Source organism: Salvelinus namaycush, chromosome 6 (assembly GCF_016432855.1).
Source record: "Salvelinus namaycush isolate Seneca chromosome 6, SaNama_1.0, whole genome shotgun sequence".
Classification (NCBI taxonomy): Eukaryota; Metazoa; Chordata; class Actinopteri; order Salmoniformes; family Salmonidae; genus Salvelinus; species Salvelinus namaycush.
The window spans coordinates 18,091,642-18,117,190 of record NC_052312.1 but is presented as its reverse complement, the minus strand read 5'-3'; the positions used below and the strand labels follow the sequence as shown (position 1 = coordinate 18,117,190).

At 43.2% G+C, this 25,549-nt stretch overlaps 1 protein-coding gene across 1 annotated transcript in view; it reads right to left on the bottom strand.

The window, feature by feature from the left end:
- LOC120048985 (fibroblast growth factor 11-like) overlaps window positions 1–25,134 on the bottom strand; it is a 166,980-nt gene extending 141,846 nt beyond the window's left edge. The window contains exon 1 of the mRNA XM_038995248.1: window positions 24,942–25,134. Coding sequence (XP_038851176.1) covers window positions 24,942–25,134 — 193 coding nt within the window. The remainder of the gene's footprint in view (window positions 1–24,941) is intronic.
- Window positions 25,135–25,549: the final 415 nt, after the last annotated feature.

Sequence of the window (25,549 nt, the reverse complement as noted above, 5' to 3'; positions counted from 1 at the left end):
TTTATGAATGAGTTTGTATGATACTTCTTTCACCTTATTAGATATACTATATTTGCCAGACAACAACGAGACTTCACTTGTCCTAGGGCTGCATTCAAGTACATTTTATTAGAGGGAATAGTAACGTCTCGTCATAGTTTTCTTATATACATGTTATTACATTTATAGTTTAAAATGTAAATTCCTTCTAGTTGTATTGAGGCTGAAGAAATCCTCAACAGTTGCACTTGGAGTATTGTTATATTCTCCTAAAAGAAGAATAACACCTTTAGAGACCGCTCTAACAACAATTTGATACTCCTCAGGACTGAATGTAACATTGTGTGTTCTCATGAATTCTGGATAATGATATAGTTGTCCATCATTATTCAATAATTGTTTAACCCAGATAATGTTGTTGGTATTGTGTGTCATTACACAGTACTTGCTTTGATACTGTATTTACAGTGCCTTCAGAAAGTATTCAGACCCCTTGACTTTTTCCACGTTTTGTTACGTTACATCCTTATTATAAAATTGATTTAAAAAATAAATAATTCTCTCATCAATCTACATGTAACCGGTTCTGTACCGGTACCTTTCTGCGTTATGTTCTGGTGAGGTGTAGGTGGAAGGGAAGCGTCTAGACACAACTCTGCTGGTTGTCTCTCTTTTAATGGCTGCATGGTATGGATACAAATGCAAGGCAAACTTTAATGCTGCTGTCTGGACTCTCACGTACAAGTATATTTGCCTCTCCTCATCACGCTTTGAGCAAATTCTACATTTAAAAAAAAATGCATTGTACAAAATGTACATGTTCATATTTTCAAAAGACTCACATTTCATTTTATAAACGTTGTACACCAATACACTAGTTGTATTTATTTATTTTTTATTTCACCTTTATTTAACCAGGTAGGCTCGTTGAGAACAAGTTCTCATTTACAACTGCGACCTGGCCAAGATAAAGCAAAGCAGTTAGACACATACAACAACACAAAATTACACATGGAATAAACAAACATACAGTCAATAATACAGTAGAAAAGTCTATATACAGTGTGTGCAAATGAGGTAGGATAAGGGAGGTAAGGCAATAAATAGGCCATGGTGGCGAAGTAATTACAATATAGCAATTACACACTGAATGGTAGATGTGCAGAAGATGAATGTGCAAGTAGAGATACTGGGTTGCAAAGGAGTAAGATAAATAAATAAAAACATGTTGGGGATGAGGTAGTTGGATGGGCTATTTACAGATGGGCTATGTACAGGTGCAGTGATCTGTGAGCTGCTCTGACAGCTGCTGCTTAAAGCTAGTGAGGGAGATATGAGTCTCCAGCTTTAGTGATTTTTGCAGTTCGTTCCAGTCATTGGCAGCAGAGAACTAGAAGGAAAGGCGGTCAAAGGAAGAATTGACTTTTGGGGTGACCAGTGAGATACACCTGCTGGAGCGCGTGCTACGGGTGGGTGCTGCTATGGTGACCAGTGAGCTGAGATACGGCGGGGCTTTACCTAGCAGAGACTTGTAGATGACCTGGAGCCAGTGGGTTTGGCGATGAGTATGAAGCGAGGGCCAGCCAATGAGAGCGTACAGGTCGCAGTGGTGGGTAGTATATGGGGCTTTGGTTGCAAAACGGATGGCACTGTGATAGACTGCATCCAATTTGTTGAGTAGAGTGTTGGAGGCTATTTTGTGAATGACATCGACAAAGTCGAGGATTGGTAGGATGGTCAGTTTTACGAGGGTATGTTAGCCAGCATGAGTGAAGGATGCTTTGTTGCGAAATAGGAAGCCAATTCTAGATTTAATTTTGGATTGAAGATGCTTAATGTGAGTCTGGATGGAGAGTTTACAGTCTAACCAGACACCTAGGTATTTGTAGTTGTCCACATATTCTAAGTCAGAACCGTCCAGAATAGTGATGCTGGACGGGCGGGCAGGTGTGGGCAGCGATCGGTTGAAGAGCATGCATTTAGCAGTTGGAGGCCACTGAAGGAAGAGCAGTTGGAGGCCACTGAAGGAGAATTGTATGGCATTGAAGCTTGTCTGGAGGTTAGTTAACACAGTGTCCAAAGAAGGGCTGCGTAGAGCTGCGTAGAGGTGGATCAGAAAATCACCAGCAGCAAGAGCGACATCATTGATGTATACAGAGAAGAGAGTCGGCCCGAGAATTGAACCCTGGGGCACCCCCATAGAGACTGCCAGAGGTCCGGACAACAGGCCCTCCGATTTGACACACTGAACTCTAATAATTTGCTCATTCGTGCTAGATATTTATTTGAGTGTACTTTTGTACCATTATACCTGAGGCATACTAATGAGGCAATGACCAGACAAGTAACAAAATGAACGACCGCTAACTAGGCACATTAAACATGAAATACAAAAACGTCACATTTCACAACATACCTGCATGGAATGGATACAAATGCAAGGCAAACTTTAATGCTGCTGTCTGGACTCTCATACACAAGTATATTTGCCTGATAAAATACAAAAGACAGTGTATAATGTCCTTGAGAAAATCGTCAGAAAACTCATGCTGTCTGTACCTGAAAGAGACCCTCTCCCGCAACCAAAGCTAACGGTAGCTGCCCTAGCTAGCATTGCAAAGTTGCAATCAAAGTTGCGCTCTAAAATTATCCCCATTCACGCTAATCTATATTCCTACAAACAGTAGTGCAACAACACTAAGTCAATGATGATATCATTTTTGCTTGTCTTTTTCGTGCACTTGTGAACGTTTGCATTCAAAAGACCGGAGCATACATAAACACATACAGTGGGGAGAACAAGTATTTGAGACACTGCCGATTTTGCAGGTTTTCCTACTTACAAAGCATGTAGAGGTCTGTAATTTTTATCATAGGTACACTAGGTACACTTCAACTGTGAGAGACAGAATCTAAAACAAAAATCCAGAAAATCACATTGTATGATTTTTAAATAATTAATTTGCATTTTATTGCATGACATAAGTATTTGATACATCAGAAAAGCAGAACTTAATATTTGGTACAGAAACCTTTGTTTGCAATTACAGAGATCATACGTTTCCTGTAGTTCTTGACCAGGTTTGCACACACTGCAGCAGGGATTTTGGCCCACTCCTCCATACAGACCTTCTCCAGATCCTTCAGGTTTCGGGGCTGTCGCTGGGCAATACGGACTTTCAGCTCCCTCCAAAGATTTTCTATTGGGTTCAGGTCTGGAGACTGGCTAGGCCACTCCAGGACCTTGAGATGCTTCTTAGTTGCCCTGGCTGTATGTTTCGGGTCGTTGTCATGCTGGAAGACCCAGCCACGACCCATCTTCAATGCTCTTACTGAGGGAAGGAGGTTGTTGGCCAAGATCTCGGGATACATGGCCCCATCCATCCTCCCCTCAATACGGTGCAGTCGTCCTGTCCCCTTTGCAGAAAAGCATCCCCAAAGAATGATGTTTCCACCTCCATGCTTCACGGTTGGGATGGTGTTCTTGGGGTTGTACTCATCCTTCTTCTTCCTCCAAACACGGCGAGTGGAGTTTAGACCAAAAAGCTCTATTTTTGTCTCATCAGACCACATGACCTTCTCCCATTCCTCCTCTGGATTATCCAGATGGTCATTGGCAAACTTCAGACGGGCCTGGACATGCGCTGGCTTGAGCAGGGGGACCTTGCGTGCGCTGCAGGATTTTAATCCATGACGGCGTAGTGTGTTACTAATGGTTTTCTTTGAGACTGTGGTCCCAGCTCTCTTCAAGTCATTGACCAGGTCCTGCCGTGTAGTTCTGGGCTGATCCCTCACCTTCCTCATGATCATTGATGCCCCACGAGGTGAGATCTTGCATGGAGCCCCAGACCGAGGGTGATTAACCGTCATCTTGAACTTCTTCCATTTTCTAATAATTGCGCCAACAGTTGTTGCCTTCTCACCAAGCTGCTTGCCTATTGTCCTGTAGCCCATCCCAGCCTTGTGCAGGTCTACAATTTGTATCCCTGATGTCCTTACACAGCTCTCTGGTCTTGGCCATTGTGGAGAGGTTGGAGTCTGTTTGAGTGTGTGGACAGGTGTCTTTTATACAGGTAACGAGTTCAAACAGGTGCAGTTAATACAGGTAATGAGTGGAGAACAGGAGGGCTTCTTAAAGAAAAACTAACAGGTCTGTGAGAGCCGGAATTCTTACTGGTTGGTAGGTGATCAAATACTTATGTCATGCAATAAAATGCAAATGAATTACTTAAAAATCATACAATGTGATTTTCTGTGTTAGATTTTTTTTTGTGTTAGATTCCGTCTCTCACAGTTGAAGTGTACCTATGATAAAAAATTACAGACCTCTACATGCTTTGTAAGTAGGAAAACCTGCAAAATCGGCAGTGTATCAACTACTTGTTCTCCCCACTGTACCTCTCTTCTTGCTTTGAGCAAACTGAGGAGTAAAAGCATGGCTCCCGTTGATGACACCACAACATTAACACAATTTAGAAAATGAATACAATAAAATAGTTCACTCTTGAAAGTACTGTAATACATCTCAAAACCTGAAAATAATAAATGAAAATAAATGAGGGATTTTTGCTGAAATACGTAAAGTATATTTTACACCTGTTACATACACACAGTACCCCATAATGACAAAGAAAAAACAAGTTGAGACATCTTTGCTAATTTATTGAAAATAAAAAACTGAAATATTATATTTAAATAAGTGTTCAGACCCTTTACCCAGTACTTGTTTGATGCACCTTTGGAAGCAATTACAGCATCGAGTATTCTTGGTGTGACGCTATAAGCTTGGCACACCTGTATTTGGGGAGTTTCTCCCATTCTTCTCTGTCAGGTTGGATGGGGAGCGTCGCTGCACAGCTACTTTCAGGGATCTCCAGAGATGTTCAATCAGGTTCAAGTCCGGGCTCTGGCTGGGCCACTCAAGGACATTTAGAGACTTGTCCCGAAGCCACTCCTGCATTTTCTTGGCTGTGTGCTTAGGGTCGTTGTCCTGTTGGGAGGTGAACCTTCACACCAGTCTGATGTCCTGAGTGCTCTGGAGCAGGTTTTCATCAAGGATCTCTGTGTACTTTGCTCTGTTCATCTTTGCCTCAATTCTGACTGATTCTCCCAGTCCCTGCTCTGAAAAACATCCCCACAGCATGATGCTGCCACCACCATGAATCACCGTAGGGATGGCTCCAGGTTTCCTGGAGTGACGTGTTGGCATTCAGGCCAAAGAGTTCAATCTTGATTTCATCAGACCAGAGAATCTTGTTTCTCATGCTTTAGTTGCCTTTTGAAAAACTCCAAGTGGGTTGTAATGTGACTTTTACTGAGGAGTGGCTTTCGTATGGCCACTCTAACATAAAGGCCTGATTGGTGGAGTGCTGAAGAGATTGTTGTCCTTCTGGAAGGTTCTCCCATCTCCACAGAGGAACTCTGGAGCTCTGTCAGAGTAACCATCAGGTTCTTGGTCACCTCCCTGACTAAGGCCCTTCTCCACCGATTGCTCAGTTTGGCCGGGCGGCCAGCTCTAGGAAGAGTATTGGTCTTTCCAAACTTCTTCCATTTAAGAATGATGGTGGCCACTGTGTTCTTGGGACTTTCCAGATCCGTGCCTCGACACAATCCTGTCTCGGAGCTCAACGGACAATTCCTTCGACCTCATGGCTTGGTTTTTGCTCTGACATGCACTGTCAACTGTGGGACCTTATATAGACGGATGTGTGCTTTTCCAAATCATGTAGAACCATCAAGGATGATCAATGGAAACAGGATGCACCTGAGCTCAATTTCGAGTTTCATAGAAAAGGGTCTAACTACATTTGCAAAAATTTCTATAAACCTGTTTTTGCTTTCTCATTATGGGGTATTGTGTGTAGATTTCTGAGGAAAAAAACATATTTAATCCATTTTAGAATAAGGCTGTAACGTAACAAAATGTGGAAAAAGTCAAGAGGTCTGAATACTTTCCAAAGGCACTGTATATTACAATAGGTTTACTGCAATATATAATACATTATTTTACTTGCCACTGAGCTGCCACTGAGCTACTGTTAAATTCACACCAACCCCTTTACAGTGTAAGTGTGTGAATGTCTATGCCTTGATGCGTATCCTGCAAGTGTACATCCTTGAAGTGTGTACCTTGTGTGTGTGTGTGTGTGTGTGTTCTCTGGCATGTCTCCAGTGTGAGAGATTGATGGCATATTAAAGTGAAGGACACATCGTGCACCTGTAGCACAGAACCAACGCACAGGTAGACATGGTGCTGCAATTATCAAGGTGCCCCAGACACACACACACACACACACACACACACACACACACACACACACACACACACACACACACACACACACACACACACACACACACACACACACACACACGCACGCACACAGACTTCAAGTGTTAAAGGGGAATGGAAACACTAGGCTTTAGAACAGCAGCTAACTGTAAATGTAGCCAAATCTGCTGGTGTCAAGCCATATAAGAATACACAATACATACTGTATTTTCAAAGCTGTGAAACAGCCCGTTCAAATGAAATGACATACAATAGCACTGCATCAATGAAATGGTAATCAGTCAAGAAAAAACACCTGTGAAAATGTGTATGTTATACGAAAATCAACGCGTTTTTCCCAAACAACTGCCATTTACACAACTTCTTATGAGGACAGACAAAAACATAGATCATATTGAGTCGTTCTTATTTTGTCAGGGTTGAAAATCTGAAATCAGAATATTAATACCTTGTACTGTGAATGAGTTACATCCGTTTTAGTGAACTGTGTTTTTTTCTAGAATTCCATGGAATGTTCCATTTAGACATTTTCTTATCTGGACTGTATATTAAACACATATCTGCACCAAAACATTACAAATGGCATTTAGTCTTACATATGATAAGGAAAGTCACAAGTAATATAATATGAATAAATCAAGAAGTTTATTGAAAGTACTTTATTGAGGGGAATACATCGTCTCACTCAAACCTGAAAACAAAGTGCAAGTTACAATGACAATTTGAATGACAAAATATGATAAGAATAAGGCATATAATAATAATATTTGGCTTTTAAAACTTATATTTCTTCTGTACACACTAGGCCTATAGCCTAATACACAATGCCAATAGCCTAATGCATTCCACTATGCTTATAGCCTAATACACGAAGAGTCAGAATGGGAACAAATGAAAAGCGTGCAAGGGAGGCTAAATGACTAGTGACAATCTAAGCTGCTGGGTGAGGACTAGGTGTCCCTTTACTAGTCCCTATGTCTGCAATGAGTCACACTCACTGGAGTACCACAACCTAAAACAATTTAGGTCCTCTACGATGCATTGCTGCTTGCCCTTGCATTCTGGTGCAACACAAACAAACCACGTCATATCCTCCTTCCTATGTTTCTATCTAGGCTGTGAGGGTATGACTGTCCCTCAGCCCTGTCTGCAGACTCAGCAGCATGTTGTCCAGTCTCTCCAGCCCCTGTCTGTCCTTGGCCCCTTGGAGACACCTTCTATTGACTGCCTGGTGCACAGGTGACATGTCTACAGTGTTGTGCTCTTCACTAAGTTCTGAGAGCTGACAGTTCACCAGTGTCCTACAGAGAGAGAGAGAGAGAGAGAGAGAGAGAGAGAGAGAGAGAGAGAGAGAGAGAGAGAGAGAGAGAGAGAGAGAGAGAGAGAGAGAGAGAGAGAGAGAGAGAGAGAGAGAGAGAGAGAGAGAGAGAGAGAGAGAGAGAGAGAGAGAGAGAGAGAGAGAGAGAGAGAGAGAGAGAGAGAGAGAGAGAGAGAGAGAGAGAGCACATTTTTTTAAACATAGACCAGTATAGTATATAGTACAGTATATATAGGCCCAGTTGTACACAACAATAATACATAATTAACAGTTAGACTGCCAGCTAGACAAGGATAATGTAGTTACCGAGCTGACTACCAGCCTGAGCTTTCAAAAGTCAGAGCTATTAGCTAGCTAGCTGTAAGGGTTAAGCTTCAGGTTTAGGCTACATTCATTATTGCAATCAACAGTCAGCAGGCTTACTATTTTTAGGAATCATATCACAGATAAAGACGCCTAATGAGATATCTACCTATGTAGATAGTTATTTAGCTAGCTGATAATTATATGGGTATCATACATTTTACTTGTAAAATAGCAATCCTGCAGCAGCTCTCTCTTGTGGCTGACTAGCTACTAGCTAGCTAACTACAAATCGAATCAGACACTAGCCATTTCAGTTTAGCTCTTAGCTAATACCAATGACAAATTCCCTTTTGAATTGTCAATATGAGCATTGTATTTTGTACATCTATCAATGAAAACATAGCTAGATATCTCATTAGGCATCAACGCGACAAGACAAGAGAAGAGCTAAATCAAGTAGGCTAGCCAGCTACCTTGGCTCGTTTTGCCTGACTGTGTACTCGGATTCTTATCAAAAGTTCCTTTCACAGGCATATTATAATCGAGAAAAATACTTTAAAATGTAAATATTACAATTTACCAACGTAAAAACGATTTGTTTTTTCTACCAATTGGTAGTTACGATCTTGTCTCATCGCTGCAACTCCCCAACAGGCTCGGGAGAGTCGAAGGTCGAGTCATGAGTCCTCCGAAACATGATCCACCAAGCCCCGCTGCTTCTTAACACCTGCTCGCTTAATCTGGAAGCCAGCCGCACCAATATGTCGGAGGAAACACAGCTCAACTGACGACCGAAGTCAGCTTGCAAGCGCACGGCCCACCACGAGTAGCTAGAGCGCGATGAGCCAAGGAGATCCCCTCGGCCAAACCCTCCCCTAATCCGGACTACGTTAGGCCAATTGTGCACCGCCCTATGGGACTCCCGGTCACGACCGGCTATACAGTTTCTTACCTTTAATATTGTTGTCCTGATCTCAATGACAAAGCTGTCAAAGTTGTGAGAAACCTTTCAGGTCCAGTGCAGGTGAGACCGGTGGCACCATTCATTCACTTTCAGTCCCCCACTCAAAATAGATCTCGCCAGCTTGTAGTCCTAAAAAACGGAAATGATTTACCTCTGGTTCGTTCAGCCATTCATATGGGCAAAATAAATGGGGAAAAAATTGAGTTTTGGAATAAACGCCGAAGGTCTGTGGTTAATACAGACTTATGAGATCTTAGACGTTTTGCTCTATGAGATAATGTCAGTCAGTTAACATGATCTTTATGAATTATGAAGCCTTTGTGTGTGTTGTTTTTATTACATAAAGGCTTCAAAATTGACAAAAAGTGACGTTAGCTGATGAAGATTGACTCATAGAACAAAACGTATAAGATCTCCTAAGCCTGTGTTACCACAGACCTTATTTTCATAGTTTATCTAAAAACCCTATACATTTTCTCATAGGCTTTGTTAAGCGAACCATGGCGGAGTTAGTTCCTACAAAAAGACCCCATTACTATTGCTCACTATTCGCTCAATCCCGCCAGTCGTCAGTGGCAATTTAAAATGGCGCTACCCATACCTCTAATAAACATACAATATCAACATCCTAAAAATAGAGATGTTTCTATGTCAAATGCTCATGTTTAGTATTAGTGGATGAAATACATATCTGTGCTTATAGCTTTACTTCCTAAAGTGTTTCCATTCCCCTTGAAGACGCATACACAAGTCCACACACTTGTTCTCACATCTCTCAAAGGTGGCTAACCCACACAAAATGTACATACATTCACACACGCAGACATCCACAAAGGTCCCCTACACATACACTATATACAGTGGCTTGCGAAAGAATTCACCCCCCTTGGCATTTTTCCTATTTTGTTGCCTTACAACCTGGAATTCAAATTGATTGTTTGGGGGGTTTGTATCATTTGATGTACAGTATACAACATGCCTAGCTCTTTGAAGATGCAAAATATTTTTTCTTGTGAAACAAACAAGAAATGAAAACTTGAGCGTGCATAACTATTCACCCCCCCAAAGTCAATACTTTGTAGAGCCACCTTTTGCAGCAATTACAGCTGCAAGTCTCTTGGGGTGTCTCTATAAGCTTGGCACACCTAGCCACTGGGATTGTTGCCCATTCTTCAAGGCAAAACTGCTCCAGCTCCTTCAAGTTGGATGGGTTCTGCTGGTGTACAGCAATCTTTAAGTCCTACCACAGTTTCTCAATTGGATTGAAGTCTGGGCTTTGACTAGGCCATTCAAAGACATTTAAATGTTTCCCCTTAAACCACTTGAGTGTCGCTTTAGCAGTATGCTTAGGGTCATTGTCCTGCTGGAAGGTGAACTTCTGTCCAAATTCTGTCTCAAATTCATGGAAGAATGAAACAGGTTTCCCTCAAGAATTTCCCTGTATTTAGCGCCATCCATCATTCCTTAAATTCTGACCAATTTCCCAGTCCCTGCCCATGACAAACATCCCCACAGCATTATGCTGTCACCACCATGCTTCACTGTGGGGATGGTGTTCTCGGGGTGATGGGAGGTGTTGGGTTTGCGCCAGACATAGCGTTTTCCTTGATGGCCAAAAAGCTCAATTTTAGTCTCATCTGACCAGAGTACCTTCTTCTATATGTTTGGGGAGTCTCCCACATGCCTTTTGGTGAACACCAAACGTGTTTGCGTATTAATTTTTTTAAGCAACGGCTTTATTTCTGGCCACTCTTCCCGTAAAGCTCAGCTGTTTGGAGTGTACAGCTTAAAGTGGTCCTATGGACAGATACTCCAATCTCTGCTGTGGAGCTTTGCAGCTCCTACAGGGTTATCTTTGGTCTCTTTGATGCCTCTCTGATTAATGCCCTCCTTGCCTGGTCTGTGAGTTTTGGTGGGGGCGGTCCTCTCTTGGCAGGTTTGTTGTGGTGCCATAGTCTTTACATTTTTTAATAATGGATTTAATGGTGCTCCGTGGGATGTTCAAAATTTCAGATATTTTTTTGTAACCCAACCCTGATCTGTACATCTCCACAACTTTCTCCCTGACCTGTTTGGAGAGTTCCTTGGTCTTCATGGTGCCGCTTGCTTAGTGGTGCCCCTTGCTTAGTGGTGTTGCAGACTCTGGGACCTTTCAGAACAGGTGTATATTTACTAAGATCATGTGACAGATCATGTGACACTTAGATTGCACACAGGTGGACTTTTTTTAAACGAATTATGTGACTTCTGAAGGTAATTGGTTGCACTTAATCTTATTTAGGGGCTTCATAGCAAAGGGGGTGAATACATATACCCACACCACTTTTCCGTTTTTTATTTTTTAGAATGTTAAGTTATTTTTTCCATTTCACTTCACCAATTTGGACTATTTTGTGTATGTCCATTACATGAAATCCAAATAAAAATATAGATAAATTGCAGGTTGTAATGTAAGAAAATAAGAAAAACACCAAGGGGATGTCTACTTTTGCAAGACACTGTACAGTGCATTCGGAAAGTATTCAGACCCCTTGACTTTTTCCACATTTTGTTACGTTACGGCCGTATTCTAAAATGGATTTATTTATTTATTTATTTTCCTTATCAATCTACACATAATAAGAATGCAAAAACTGGTTTTGGTAATTTGTAACAAATGTGTGTATATATATATATGTATATATATATATATATATAAAAGAAAAATATCACATTTACATAAGTATTCCCCAGATCTGTGCTCTACGGAGATCCATGGACAATTCCTTTGACCACATGGCTTGGTTTTTGCTCTGACATGCACTGTCAACCGTGGGACCTTATATAGACAGGTGTGTGCCTTTCCAAATCATGTCAGATCAATTGAATTTACCACAGATGGACTCCAATCAAGTTGTTGAAACATCTCAAGGATGATCAACGGAAACAAGATGCACCTGAGGGCAATTTCGAGTCTGATAGGAAAGGGTCTGAATATTTACATAAATAAGATATTTATGTTTTAAATGTTTTATAAATTTGCACAAAAATCTAAAAAACTGTTTTCGCTTTGTAATTATGGGGTATTTTTTTTATTTAATCCATTTTAGAATAGGGCTGTAACGTAACAAAATGGGGGAAAAAGTAAAGAGGTCTGAATACTTTCCGAAGGCATGTATACAAATGTGGGCACCCCTTCAAATGAGTGGATTTGGCTATTTCAGCCACAACCGTTGCTGAAAGGTGTATAACATCAAGCACACAATCTCTGATAGAGCTGCCATGGTCAACTGTAAGTGCTGAGATTGTGAAGTGGAAAAGTCTGTGAGCAACAATGGCTCAGCCTCGAAGTGGTAGGCCACACAAGCTCAAAGAACGGGACCGCAAAGTGCTGAAGCGTGTAGTGCGTAAAAATCGCCTCTCTTTAGTTGCAGCACTCACTACCGAGTTCCAAACTGCCTCTGGAAACAACAGAATAAGAGCTGTTCGTCAGGAGCTTCATGAAATGGGTTTTCATGGCCCAGCAGCCGCACACAAGCCTAAGATCACCATGCATAATGCCAAGTGTCGGCTGGAGTGGTGTAAAGCTAGCCGCCATTGGACTCTGGAGAAGTGGAAACGCGTTCTCTGGAGTAATGAATCACGCTTCACCATCTGGCAGTCCGACAGACAAATCTGGGTTTGGCGGATGGCAAGAGAACCCTACCTGCCCGACTGCATAGTGCCAACTGTAAAGATTGGTGGAGGAGGAATAATGGTCTGGGGATGTTTTTCATGGTTCAGGCCCCTTAGTTCCAGTGAAGGGAAATCTTAACTCTACAGCATATAATGAAATTCCAGACGATTCTGTGGTTCCAACTTTGTGGCAACAGTTTGGGGAAGGCCCTTCCCTGTTTCAGCATGACAATGCCCTCCGTGCACAAAGCGAGGTCCATACAGTAATGGTTTGTCGAGATCGGTGTGGAAGAACTTGACTGGCCTGCACAGAGCCCTGCCCACAACCCCATCAAACACCTTTGGGATGAATTGGAATGCCGACTGCTTGCCAGGTCTAATCGCCCAACATCAGTGCCCGACGTCACTAAAGCTCTTGTGGCTGAATGGAAGCAAGTCCCCGCAGCAATGTTCCAACATCTACTGGAAAGCCTTCCCAGAAGAGTGGAGGCTGTTATAGCAGCAAAGGGGGGACAAACTCCATTTTAATACCCATGATTTTGGAATGAGATGTTTGACGAGCAAGTGTCCACATACTTCTGGTCATGCAGTGTACACACACAAACGAATATACATTACATGTATCTGCACTCATTGCTCTGCACGCACACCAGGTTCCCAGGGGAGACCCCACAGTGCACAGAGATCAGCCCCGTCCCTGCAATGCAGCCCCGTCCCTGTGAGCATGAAGGTCCTGTTACATCATCAGCCCTACCGTCACAACACTACCCTGCCTTAGCAGAACATCAACAGGGAGCCTCTTTACTGCTGTAATGTACTCCTTGTTAGTCTAAATACTAGCACTCTACACTCTACTCTAGCTACCTCTTATGGGATGGTTGACACACACACACGGGCACACATACACGGAACCACGCAGGCATGAGCAGACACACACACACACACACACACACACACAGACAAGAACAGTCACACAGACAGACGTGAAAGCTCAGGCACGTATGCATACACGTGCCATTGCGTGCACACACACACACACGCACACACAGCTCCTCCGGATGTCATTTTGATAATGAGTAGTGTGGTTGCTGGCTGCATGGCAGAAGAGCATGAATGTTTTAATGTAGTTCATGTACTTAGTATGGAAGGTGTTGAATATTTAAAGTAACTGCCCAGAGTTTCCAGATTTCTATGAAATATTACCTATTTATAGTTTTCCTTCCTAATTAAAAAAAATTAAGTATGTTAAAAAGCTGATTTTCTGTGTTGGAACGGTGTGTGTACCCCAACAACAGAAGGGTATGGGCGTATAATGGTCATTAGACTGCTGATTGGCCAGATTATACTCCTCAGGGAGATGACATCATGTTCTATAAGGAAATAACAAGCATTCTTTTAACGCTGTTTGAGATACAAGTTTGAGGGTGGGGTTAAGTGTTTTTTCTCCAATTTATGCTTTGGCCACAAATACAAGTATAGGACAAGTCAACAACATTATTTGGTTATGAGTTAACAGAATATGAACTTTTAAAAGTGAGATTTCACTGGGCAGTTACCATTAACTGTGTTTCATGTACTCATGTCAAAAGATTGCTTTAAGTGGCCGTTAGTATACATGTTTTAGTGCAGCATGTGTATATGTGTGCGTGTGTGGGAAGGGTTAGTGGTAGCTGGAGAGAGGCGTGGGGGGGTAGAGAGAGAGAGATGCCAGGAGCATAGTATGCCATTATCTATTTTGTCTTTCCCACCTGTTGTCACCCCCTAATCCCTCCATGATCAAAGCAAATGAACACGCACCCAGCTCTGACACACCACACACATACACTGGCCGTGGGGAGAAGAGAGGTGGAGGAGACGGAGGATAGGAAAGAGGGGGATAGAGGGAAGAGTTATTTCATGAGGGTGTGTGAGGCCGGTGTGACAGGGCCGACAGAGATATCACACTCTGCACGCATGGCCACGAGGGGTGAAGGGGAGAGGGGGGTGGTTGTGGTGCATGCGCATTTGTGTTTTTCTCTGCATATACACTACCGTTCAAAAGTTTGGGGTCACTTCGAAATTTCCTTGTTTTTGAATGAAAAGCAAATTTTTTGGTCCGTTAAAATAACATCAAATTGATCAGAAATACAGTGTAGACAGTGTTAATGTTGAAAATGACTATTGTAGCTGGAAACGGCAGATGTTTAATGGAATATCTACTTAGGCGTTCAGAGGCCCATTATCAGCAACCATCACTCCTGTGTTCCAATGTCAAGTTGTGTTAGCTAATCCAAGTTTATCGTTTTAAAAGGCTAATTGATCATTAGAAAACCCTTTTGCAATTATGGTAGCACAGCTGAAAACTGTTGCTGTGGGGATGTTTTTCAGGTCAGGGACTGGGAGACTAGTCAGGATCAAGGGAAAGACGAACAGAGCAAAGTACAGAGTGATCCTTGATGAAAACCTGCTCCAGAGCACTCAGGACATCAGACTGGGGCGAAGGTTCACCTCCCAACAGGACAACGACCCTGAGCACACAGCCAAGACAACGCAGGAGTAGCTTCAGGACAAGTCTCTGAATGTCCTTGAGTGGCCCGGCCAGAGCACAGACTTGAACCTGATCTAACATCTCTGGAGAGACCTGAAAATAGCTGTGCAGGGACGCTCCCCATCCAACCTGACAGAGCTTAATTAAGAAACTCCCCAAATACAGGTGGGCCAAGCTTGTAGCGTCATAGCAAGAAGACTAGAGGCCATAATCACTGGCAAAGGTGCTTCAACAAAGTACTGAGTGAAGAGTCTGAATACTTATGCAAATGTGATATTTCAGGTTTTTTTTAATTATAAATTTGCGAACATTTCTAAATGCCTGTTTTTGTATTTTCATTATGGGGTATTGTGTGTAGATTGATGAGAATATATATTTTTTTATACATTTGCTACAAATTCCCAAAACCATTTTTTGCTTTGTCATTATGGGGTATTATGTGTAGATTGATGAGGGAAAAAAACAATTTAGTCCATTTTAGAATAAGGCTGTAACAAAATGTGGGAAAAGTCAAGGGGTCTGAATACTTTCCGAATGCACCGTATGCACATCTGTGTGTGCATAAAATCAGGCAAATTGATTTTATGGGAAATGCTAATGTAGGCTTTCCTGTCTCAGTGCATGTTAATACTGACATTAGAAGTGTGGCCATTGATTAAAGGGACAATGCTTCATTCATGTCATCTCGCCACTTGCTAATTTTTGACATTGAGTCAAGAAGGTGGGGAGAGAGGAAGATGCTGCCTTGGCAGAAACACATCATCTTTTACCTGCATGTGCTTAAGTCACATATTCACAATGAGAGAGAAGGCTGCCAACTACATACAGTCGTGGCCAAAAATATTGGCACCCTTGCACTTTTTTCAAATAATGCAGCATTTCTTCCAGAAAACTGTTGAAATTAAAACATATTTTGGGATCCACGTATGTATGTCTTCGGTGTGCAGTTGAAAAATAAAATAAAATTGAATAATTTACTGAATCTTAGCTAATTCCACAAAGAAATCCTAAAATGGCCCGGACAATATTATTGGCACCTTCTGGAAGTAGTTAGAAATAATTAGAAACAGATGATTCATTCAAACAGGTGATTCTCATTTACTTTGGAATTGAACTCACCTGTGCTGAGTTGAAGATGTCTGCAGTATAAAAATCATGTACTCAACCAGTCTGAATAGAGAAAAATACCTATTCTCCTGTTTTGTGTAACTGTGTGTACCGCAATGAGCATTGAGAAAAGAAAGAAAACCATCTTAGGTGGCCAGACACAAGATTGTAGCCAAGCATGGACAATCTCAAGGCTACAAGTCCATCTCCAGAGACCTTGATGTTCCTGTTTACACCGTACGTAATGTTATCAAGAAGTTTAAGGCCCATGCCACTGTAGCCAACCTCCCTGGATGTGGCCGCAAGAGAGAACTTGATGGAAGATTGTAGTAAAGGATTGTTTGAATTGTGGAGAAATCACCTCGATCAACTGCCACACAGATTCAAGCTGACCTTCAGACACAAGGTATGACAGTTTCAACTCCACCATCCGTCGCCAACTCAATGAAAGGTGGTTATATGGTAGGAGACCCAGAAGGACCCCATTGCTGAGAGAAAGACATAAGACAGCTGGGCTGCAATTTGACAAAACACACCTGAACATGCCAAAACCCTTCTGGGAAAATGTCCTGTGAACAGATGAGACCAAATTAGAGCTTTTTGGTAAAGCACACAATCGCTATGTTTACAGAGAACAAAATTAAGCTTTCAAATAAAATAACACCTTCCCTACAGTCAAACATGGAGGAGGTTCAGTAATGTTTTGGGGTTGCTTTGCTGCCCCTGGCACTGGGTGCCTTGAACGTGTGCATGGCATCATGAAATCAGGAGAATACCAAGGCATTTTGGAGTGCAATGTCGGACCCAGTGTCAGAAAGCTGGGTCTCCGTCAAAGGTCATGGGTCTTCCAGCAGGACAATAACCCCAAACATACACTGCTCAAAAAAATAAAGGGAACACTTAAACAACACAATGTAACTCCAAGTCAATCACACTTCTGTGAAATCAAACTGGCCACTTAGGAAGCAACACTGATTGACAATAAATGTCACATGTTGTTGTGCAAATGGAATAGACAAATGGTGGAAATTATAGGAAATTTAGCAAGACACCCCCAATAAAGGAGTGGTTCTGCAGGTGGTGACCACAGACCACTTCTCAGATCCTATGCTTCCTGGCTGATGTTTTGGTCACTTTTGAATGCTGGCGGTGCTTTCACTCTAGTGGTAGCATGAGACGGAGTCTACAACCCACACAAGTGGCTCAGGTAGTGCAGCTCATCCAGGATGGCACATCAATGCGAGCTGTGGCAAGAAGGTTTGCTGTGTCTGTCAGCGTAGTGTCCAGAGCATGGAGGCGCTACCAGGAGACAGGCCAGTACATCAGGAGACGTGGAGGAGGCCGTAGGAGGGCAACAACCCAGCAGCAGGACCGCTACCTCCGCCTTTGAGCAGGAGGAGCACTGCCAGAGCCCTGCAAAATGACCTCCAGCAGGCCACAAATGTGCATGTGTCTGCTCAAACGGTCAGAAACAGACTCCATGAGGGTGGTATGAGGGCCCGACGTCCACAGGTGGGGGTTGTGCTTACAGCCCAACACCGTGCAGGACGTTTAGCATTTGCCAGAGAACACCAAGATTGGCAAATTCGCCACTGGCGCCCTGTGCTCTTCACAGATGAAAGCAGGTTCACACTGAGCACGTGACAGACGTGACAGAGTCTGGAGACGCCGTGGAGAACGTTCTGCTGCCTGCAACATCCTCCAGCATGACCGGTTTGGTGGTGGGTCAGTCATGGTGTGGGGTGGCATTTCTTTGGGGGGCCGCACAGCCCTCCATGTGCTCGCCAGAGGTAGCCTGACTGCCATTAGGTACCGAGATGAGATCCTCAGACCCCTTGTGAGACCATATGCTGGTGCGGTTGGCCCTGGGTTCCTCCTAATGCAAGACAATGCTAGACCTCATGTGGCTGGAGTGTGTCAGCAGTTCCTGCAAGAGGAAGGCATTGATGCTATGGACTGACCCGCCCGTTCCCCAGACCTGAATCCAATTGAGCACATCTGGGACATCATATCTCGCTCCATCCACCAACGCCACGTTGCACCACAGACTGTCCAGGAGTTGGCGGATGCTTTAGTCCAGGTCTGGGAGGAGATGCCTCAGGAGACCATCCGCCACCTCTTTAGGAGCATGCCCAGGCGTTGTAGGGAGGTCATACAGGCACGTGGAGGCCACACACACTACTGAGCCTCATTTTTACTTGTTTTAAGGACATTACATCAAAGTTGGATCAGCCTGTAGTGTGGTTTTCCACTTTAATTTTGAGTGTGACTCCAAATCCAGACCTCCATGGGTTGATAAATTTGATTTCCATTGAAAAATGTTGTGTGATTTTGTTGTCAGCACATTCAACTATGTAAAGAAAAAAGTATTTAATAAGAATATTTCATTCATTCAGATCTAGGATGTGTTATTTTAGTGTTCCCTTTATTTTTTTTGAGCAGTGTACTTCAAAAAGCACCCAGGATTAGTTCAAGACAAAACACTGGACTGTTCTGAAGTGGCCAGCAATGAGTCCAGATCTAAATCCCATTTAAAATTTGGAGAAATCTGAAAGCAGCAGTTGGGAGAAGACCCCCTTCTAATCTGGGAGAACTGGAGCAGTTTGCACAAGAGGAGTGGGCCAAACTTCCAGTACAGAAGTGCCGGAAGCTCATTGATGGTTATCAGAAGTGCTTGAATTTTGACCAAAGGCAGTGCTACCAAATATTAAGTCTAGGGTGTCAATAATTTTGTCAATGCCATTCCTGTTTATTTTCTGATTTAAATGGATATATTAAGTTCTGAATCAAAAACAAGGGTTCTGTATTATTAACAGTAAAATAAAGAATTTGGAGACCAAATACTTTGTTCAATTTCAACTTATTATTAGGGAAAATTGTGAGTTACTTGAAAAAAGTGCAAGGGTACCAATATTTTTGGCCACAACTGTACAAGACCGGATCAATCAGTCCCTACAGATTTTTGGCCAAAAAAATGTGATATTTTGTTTTTGTGGTAGCTGCGGTCCAAAATGTTTGATTTTTGCTTCGGCAGTCATGACATTCTGCATTTGTGATGATTTTGTCCAATTTGTCACAAAAAAAGGTTTGTTGACGTGTTGCTTGATTGCACCATTATATGCTGTAAAAGTGTGGTGATTTGTTAAAATTGCGAGCCCTGTTGTTGCAGTGCAGTTTTTGACTGTGTGTGTGTGTGTGTGTGTGTGTGTGTGTGTGGTGTGTGTGTGTGTGTGTGTGTATGTCTGTGTGTGTTTTTTCCTACTTTGAAGGTCAACTGAAGCGCAGTTGTTCGATCCAAAATCAAGTGCTCCAATCTCTCTGTCCCACTTTGGTACCATGGCACTGTCACCTATCCATGCCGATGCTCTCACCGGGCACTAATTGGGCACTCTACCTGTGTGTGTGTGTCACCGGTACAAGTTACAGATGGTGTTACAGGTTAATTGTGCATTGATGACCCCTGAGCTGTTTGACATACTGATACCAGTGGCACACCTGTCACAGATTGTGTGTGCGTGCGTGTGTGTGTGTGTAAATGTGCATTGTCCCTCTGTGCCCTTACTTTGAAGGTCATCTGAAGCACGGTAATTCCGATCCCAAATCGACTGCCCTTCTCTCTCTGTCCCACTTTGGTACCATGGCACTCGCACCAATCCAATCCAAATAATGCCTTTACCAGGCACTATACCCAGCCCCCCCCCACCCCCCCCACCACCTCCCCAAAGTCATCGCCCGTAGATGCCCATGGACGATGATTGACGTCCAACCCAAAGCCACAGAAAACAAATATACTTTCCACATAAAACCATAAATCAGTCAGGTAGGACCAAATGTGATCATCTAAAACCCATTGCTACCAGGCACCATTTCACACACAACATCTGTCCCATTGGCATTAAACAGGAGGTGAGTAGTGAAAAACAATGGAACTGAAGAGTGGAAATTTACGGCCGCCTTAGACGGGTAGAATCAGACATAATTCTCATGGATGGCGGTGGTCTGAATGGCGGGATACAAATTACTGTCATACGCTCACAGCTCATAGCCTTTTATAGATCTGCGACCGTATTTGGAAACAATAACTTAATGAAATCATTTAAAATGTTCAGTGGTATGTAACACTTACATTTTCTGTGGTTTATTGCGGTAGTTGTATTTTTCATACACTACAACACTAATGGGAAAGCAATATCCTTATTGACGGACCCATATCCTTATTGAAAAACTTGCTTGTGTGTGTGTGTGTGTGTGTGTGTGTGTGTGTGTGTGTGTGTGTGTGTGTGTGTGTGTGTGTGTGTGTGTGTAATACTGTCTACTGTATGTAGTTACTAGCATCATGCATACACAACCTCGCACAACAGTGAGTGCCTGTCATTTCATCTCCAATAGTAGCCACTCCCCTATAATAATTAGAGTTACTGTACGTTATAGATGCACATTATCAGCTTCACAATAGACTGGTTCCTGGGTCTATGTACTGTAGCATATATAATACACAATGCCCCAGCTCCCCTTTGTCCCTGACTAACTGCCTGGCTCACTGACAACGCTGCCATGGTTACTTTAGCCAGGGAGAGAAGATACACTTAGAGGGTGAGGGAAGGATGGAAGGAGGGAGAGAGAGGGGGGAGAGAGAGAGAGAGAGATGGGTTAACCTCGGGACAGGCCGATACCGCTCTGTGTGTGTGCAGGGCTGAGCGGCTGCTCTCTAAACTGAGCACGGTGTTGTTGATCAAATCTGTGTGTGTGTGTGTCTGTTATTGATAAATCAGTGTGTTAATGAGCGGTGCTGACGGGGCCTGATGAATCACACCGCAAGAATGAGCCGCTCACACGCTGCCTCTATACACACACACACACACAAACACACACACTTCCTTTATACACACCAGCAGTCAGCCAGAGTGTGTGTGTTGTCACCACATCATTTGTCTCTATGCAAACACAGACACACAGACACATCCTCGTGCAGGCCCACTATCATGCAGACACACACACACACACCATAGATGAGCGTGCCCCTAAAATGATGTGTGGTCTAGGTGTTACTGTATTCTGTTTGGTTAACAGCATTTATGCCCTATACATCATCCCATTCCTTCTCTCTTACTCTCGCATGTGCGCATTCACACCTTCTCTAATTCCCATGTGGTGATTCCTCCTCCGTGTAGTGTTGGTTGCAGTGGAGCAGGCTGACCTTCTTAACAGCTGACTGGGCTGAAGTGGAGGGTGGGCCGTCATTAGTTTGGGATAGTACCCCCCCGGGGTTTCCTCATTTCACGTGTGAAGTGGTCCAAAAAACACGTTTTCACATGATATCACAAATCGTGTGAAGTGTCACATGTGAATGGCTAGGAGGTGTATGTGGCTAATTATTCCCCCTCTAACATTCGCCACTCACCTCATTCTCTAACTGACATCTCCGTGTCCTCTAACATTCACCACTCACCTCATTCTCTAACTGACATCTCCGTGTCCTCTAACATTCGCCACTCACCTCATTCTCTAACTGACATCTCCGTGTCCTCTAACATTCACCACTCACCTCATTCTCTAACTGACATCTCCGTGTCCTCTAACATTCGCCACTCACCTCATTCTCTAACTGACATCTCCGTGTCCTCTAACATTCACCACTCACCTCATTCTCTAACTGACATCTCCGTGTCCTCTAACATTCGCCACTCACCTCATTCTCTAACTGACATCTCCGTGTCCTCTAACATTCACCACTCACCTCATTCTCTAACTGACATCTCCATGTCCTCTAACATTCACCACTCACCTCATTCTCTAACTGACATCTCCGTGTCCTCTAACATTCACCTCTCACCTCATTCTCTAACTGACATCTCCGTGTCCTCTAACATTCACCACTCACCTCATTCTCTAACTGACATCTCCGTGTCCTCTAACATTCGCCACTCACCTCATTCTCTAACTGACATTTCATGTGGTTTTTCTGTAAGGGATTGCGTTGCCACTCACACACTCACGCAGGAACACTTGGAGCACTGACACACTCACAGAGACACACAAACACACTAAAACATATTGACCCATATCACCCGCACCACCACACTCACCAACACAAACAAAACAACACACACCAATGGAAAGATCACACACTGCCATACTACACGTTCGAACTGTCACCATAGTTGATACAGGAATTAAACATTACACAGCTATCCCCTCTCTCCATCTCTCTCTCCATTCCTCTCTCCATCCCTCGTTACCGTGTACCACACACACACACACCTCTTCACGCACCCTGAACAAATTATTAAGTCTCTCTCTCTCTCTCACTCTCACTCTCACTCTCTCTCGCTATCTCTCTCTCTCTCTCAGCAATATTCCCACAATGACAGGGGCCCAGCTACATCTTAAAGTGAATGTCACCATTGTGGAGAACCCATAGAAGGGCAAAGGGGCTTGTATTGCCATCATAAATCAATCAGACTGTAAAGAAAAGGAATGGGTCTCAAACAATGGCAGGCCATTAGGACCTGGCCTTTATATCTGTTTTCACTGTGGCCTGGATCGGTGTGACTGTGTGAGCGTGAGTGTTTCCCACCATATTTTACACCTGTAATTACAGTGCGGTCGCCACAACGGCAGATGCTGTGTTCAGGGTTAAGGTTTCCATGGTGATTATCCTGATGAAATATGGTGGGTCGACGTTCATAGAACGCTCACACCGCATTTATCGAATGCTCACACAACATTTATAGAACGTTCACACAACATTTATAGCAGCGAGTCTCAACTGGTCTGAACTGAAATGACTAAATGACTAAAACCAGGGAGAGTGATTAAATCATTTCACCATTTGACATATTTTTCTTCAGTCACAGTATTTCTAATGAGGTGCTATTAGCAGGGCTTATTAACATTCTTCATCAAGAATATGGGCAACATTGAATTATTTTCCTTTGTCATATGATTGCTACAATTACTATCAATATAGCATTAAAAATGGTTTCCCAGATTGGTTTAATGTGGGTTGAGAACCACTGATTTATAGAACGTTCACACAACGTTTTGTAGAACGTTCACACAACGTTTTGTAGAACGTTCACACAACATTCATAGAGAATTCACACACCAATCCAACCACAATAGAGAGAAACCTCAAACAGCATCAAACAGTAAGTGAGCCTTCAATTCTTAAAGCGACATGCCTGAAATCGTACTTGGACATATGACATTAAATAGAAGACGGTATACCGAGAGAGAAAAGGCTAATAGGTTCTAAAGGTGACGTCACACGTCCTAAATCAATCCAATTCATTGACACCCAGCACCCTCCAAACGACCGCTTCCAAATGGCAAGAGGATCCAGATGTGTGTCACAGTGTGAATATCACACAAAATCAGGATGTGCTCTTTATTTCCAAACATCACAATGTTGTAAAAAATATTAATATTATTGCTTTTTCTTTTTTACATTAAAGGGATACTGCGAGATTTGTCAATTAAGCAGTGTTATAGTAAAAAAAATGAAGCCATTTTCTAGTCAGCGTTGGTTTGCGAATAGACCTCTTATTTCCTTCATACAGCACGCACAGACATAAAACTGGTGGCCACGAGTTCATCCTAAATGCCAGAATATCCCTTTAAAGAACTGTTTGTCTTAGATGTCATTCTCAACCCAATGTCTCACACTACCTCATAGAAATACGATTGCCACCATTAAACATCATTTTGGTACATTTATATAGGAGGTCATAAAACGCCACCAGATGAAGTGACGAAGACCCCAAAGCAGTCTGGGAATATGCCTCCTCACGTCTAGTTTAATTCCGCTAACCAGAAATGTCTTGTGATAGATTTACTCTGACAGGCTAAATGTGTCTCTGGGTTTATTACACACACACACACACACACACACACACACACACACACACATACACACACACATACACATACACATACACGGTTGATTTTACACAACACCTACTGTAGAAATAGTCCCAAGCCAGTTACCGTGGGGGCCCCTCAGTGAACGGCCCCCAGAATCGTAAATGAGACTAGTGACGTTTTCATACGGCGCTAAATCACTACGCCATATGTCAAGTTCATTCGACTGTCGCGAATGACCGGGACCTGTCTGCTGGTCGGTCCGCCGTGTTGACACGTAACACAATAATCAGAGCCATTACAGACAGAGAAGGGGCCAGTTTTCTGGTTAATTCTCTGTCATGTATACTAGGACTCTTGTTTGACCATTGAGGTGTATTGTAACAGGGGAATTGAGGTGTTTAGATGGTTCAATTGTGTCTGAGAAAGAAAATGTGCTTTTATTGTATTGTCAGAAGTGACTGGATATATGTCTGAAGGCTTTAGATTCTCTACAGATAGGCTGAACAGAACCAGTACATACAAATAGTTATTCCCTCTCGCTTCCATTTAGCTGATAATGCAACAGATGTTCCAGCCATTCCCCTGATGATTCAAGAGAACCTTGACCTGAGTTCAATAAACCTGTGATCAGCTCCATTGACCTCCCACATACGACGGGGGCTTATGCTTGGTCTTATGCTATGACGGGGGCTTACGCTTGGTCAATACCTGAACAACACCTCTCCTTCCTACCGGGAGCACAGACTCAACTCATACTCTGCGTGTGTGTTCAGTAACAGGGAGGTAAAGGAGCTTTTCTTTTAATGAACCAGACCAAAGATACAATCCTGAATCTCAGCGGGAAAGAAAGAAAGACAAGAAAGAAAGAAAGAAAGAAAGAAAGAAAAAAAAAAAAACAGAAAAGAGAAAGATATAAGTGTTGACTCACCCGGTCTTTTTTCTAATTTTCGGCCTCGATTGCCACATAGTCGGACTTTTGAAATGAGTAATAATATCTGTTTCTGGCACAGGGACTTGTTGGCCTTGGGGCACGGCTTCCTCTTGTTGGCCACCTGCCGGTTGGCCTGGGGGTCCTTCACTTCCCGCCGCTGGCGGATCAACGAGCTGGCGAGAGCCGCCATCTTGCTGCCCGCGCCCGCTCTTCACCCGGTTGTGGTCGGGGGGAACCGTGGGCCGCCCCCCTGCCCTTTCACCCAGGGCGATGGAGCACCGCCCGGGGTGATTACCCAGAATCCTTTGAGCAAACTTGCCTAGATTGACATATAAATGTCAATATAATGTCAACAATATCTGGATAAATATAGTAGCAGAGTGGGGTCACTAGGGGATTCTCGCTGGAGGATGAAGGGAGAAGAACACCGCAGCAGAGCGAGAGGTGGAGAGAGGGGGATGGAGAGATGGAGGGGTGGAGTCCTTGTCAAAGGCCCACCCAAAGTTATCAGGTGTTGGCTGATTGAGGTTTGGTTAGATGCAGTGCGTTGTTGCAGTGCGTTGTTGCTGTCACTGGTGGTTTAACTGTTGTTGTCTTTTAGATAT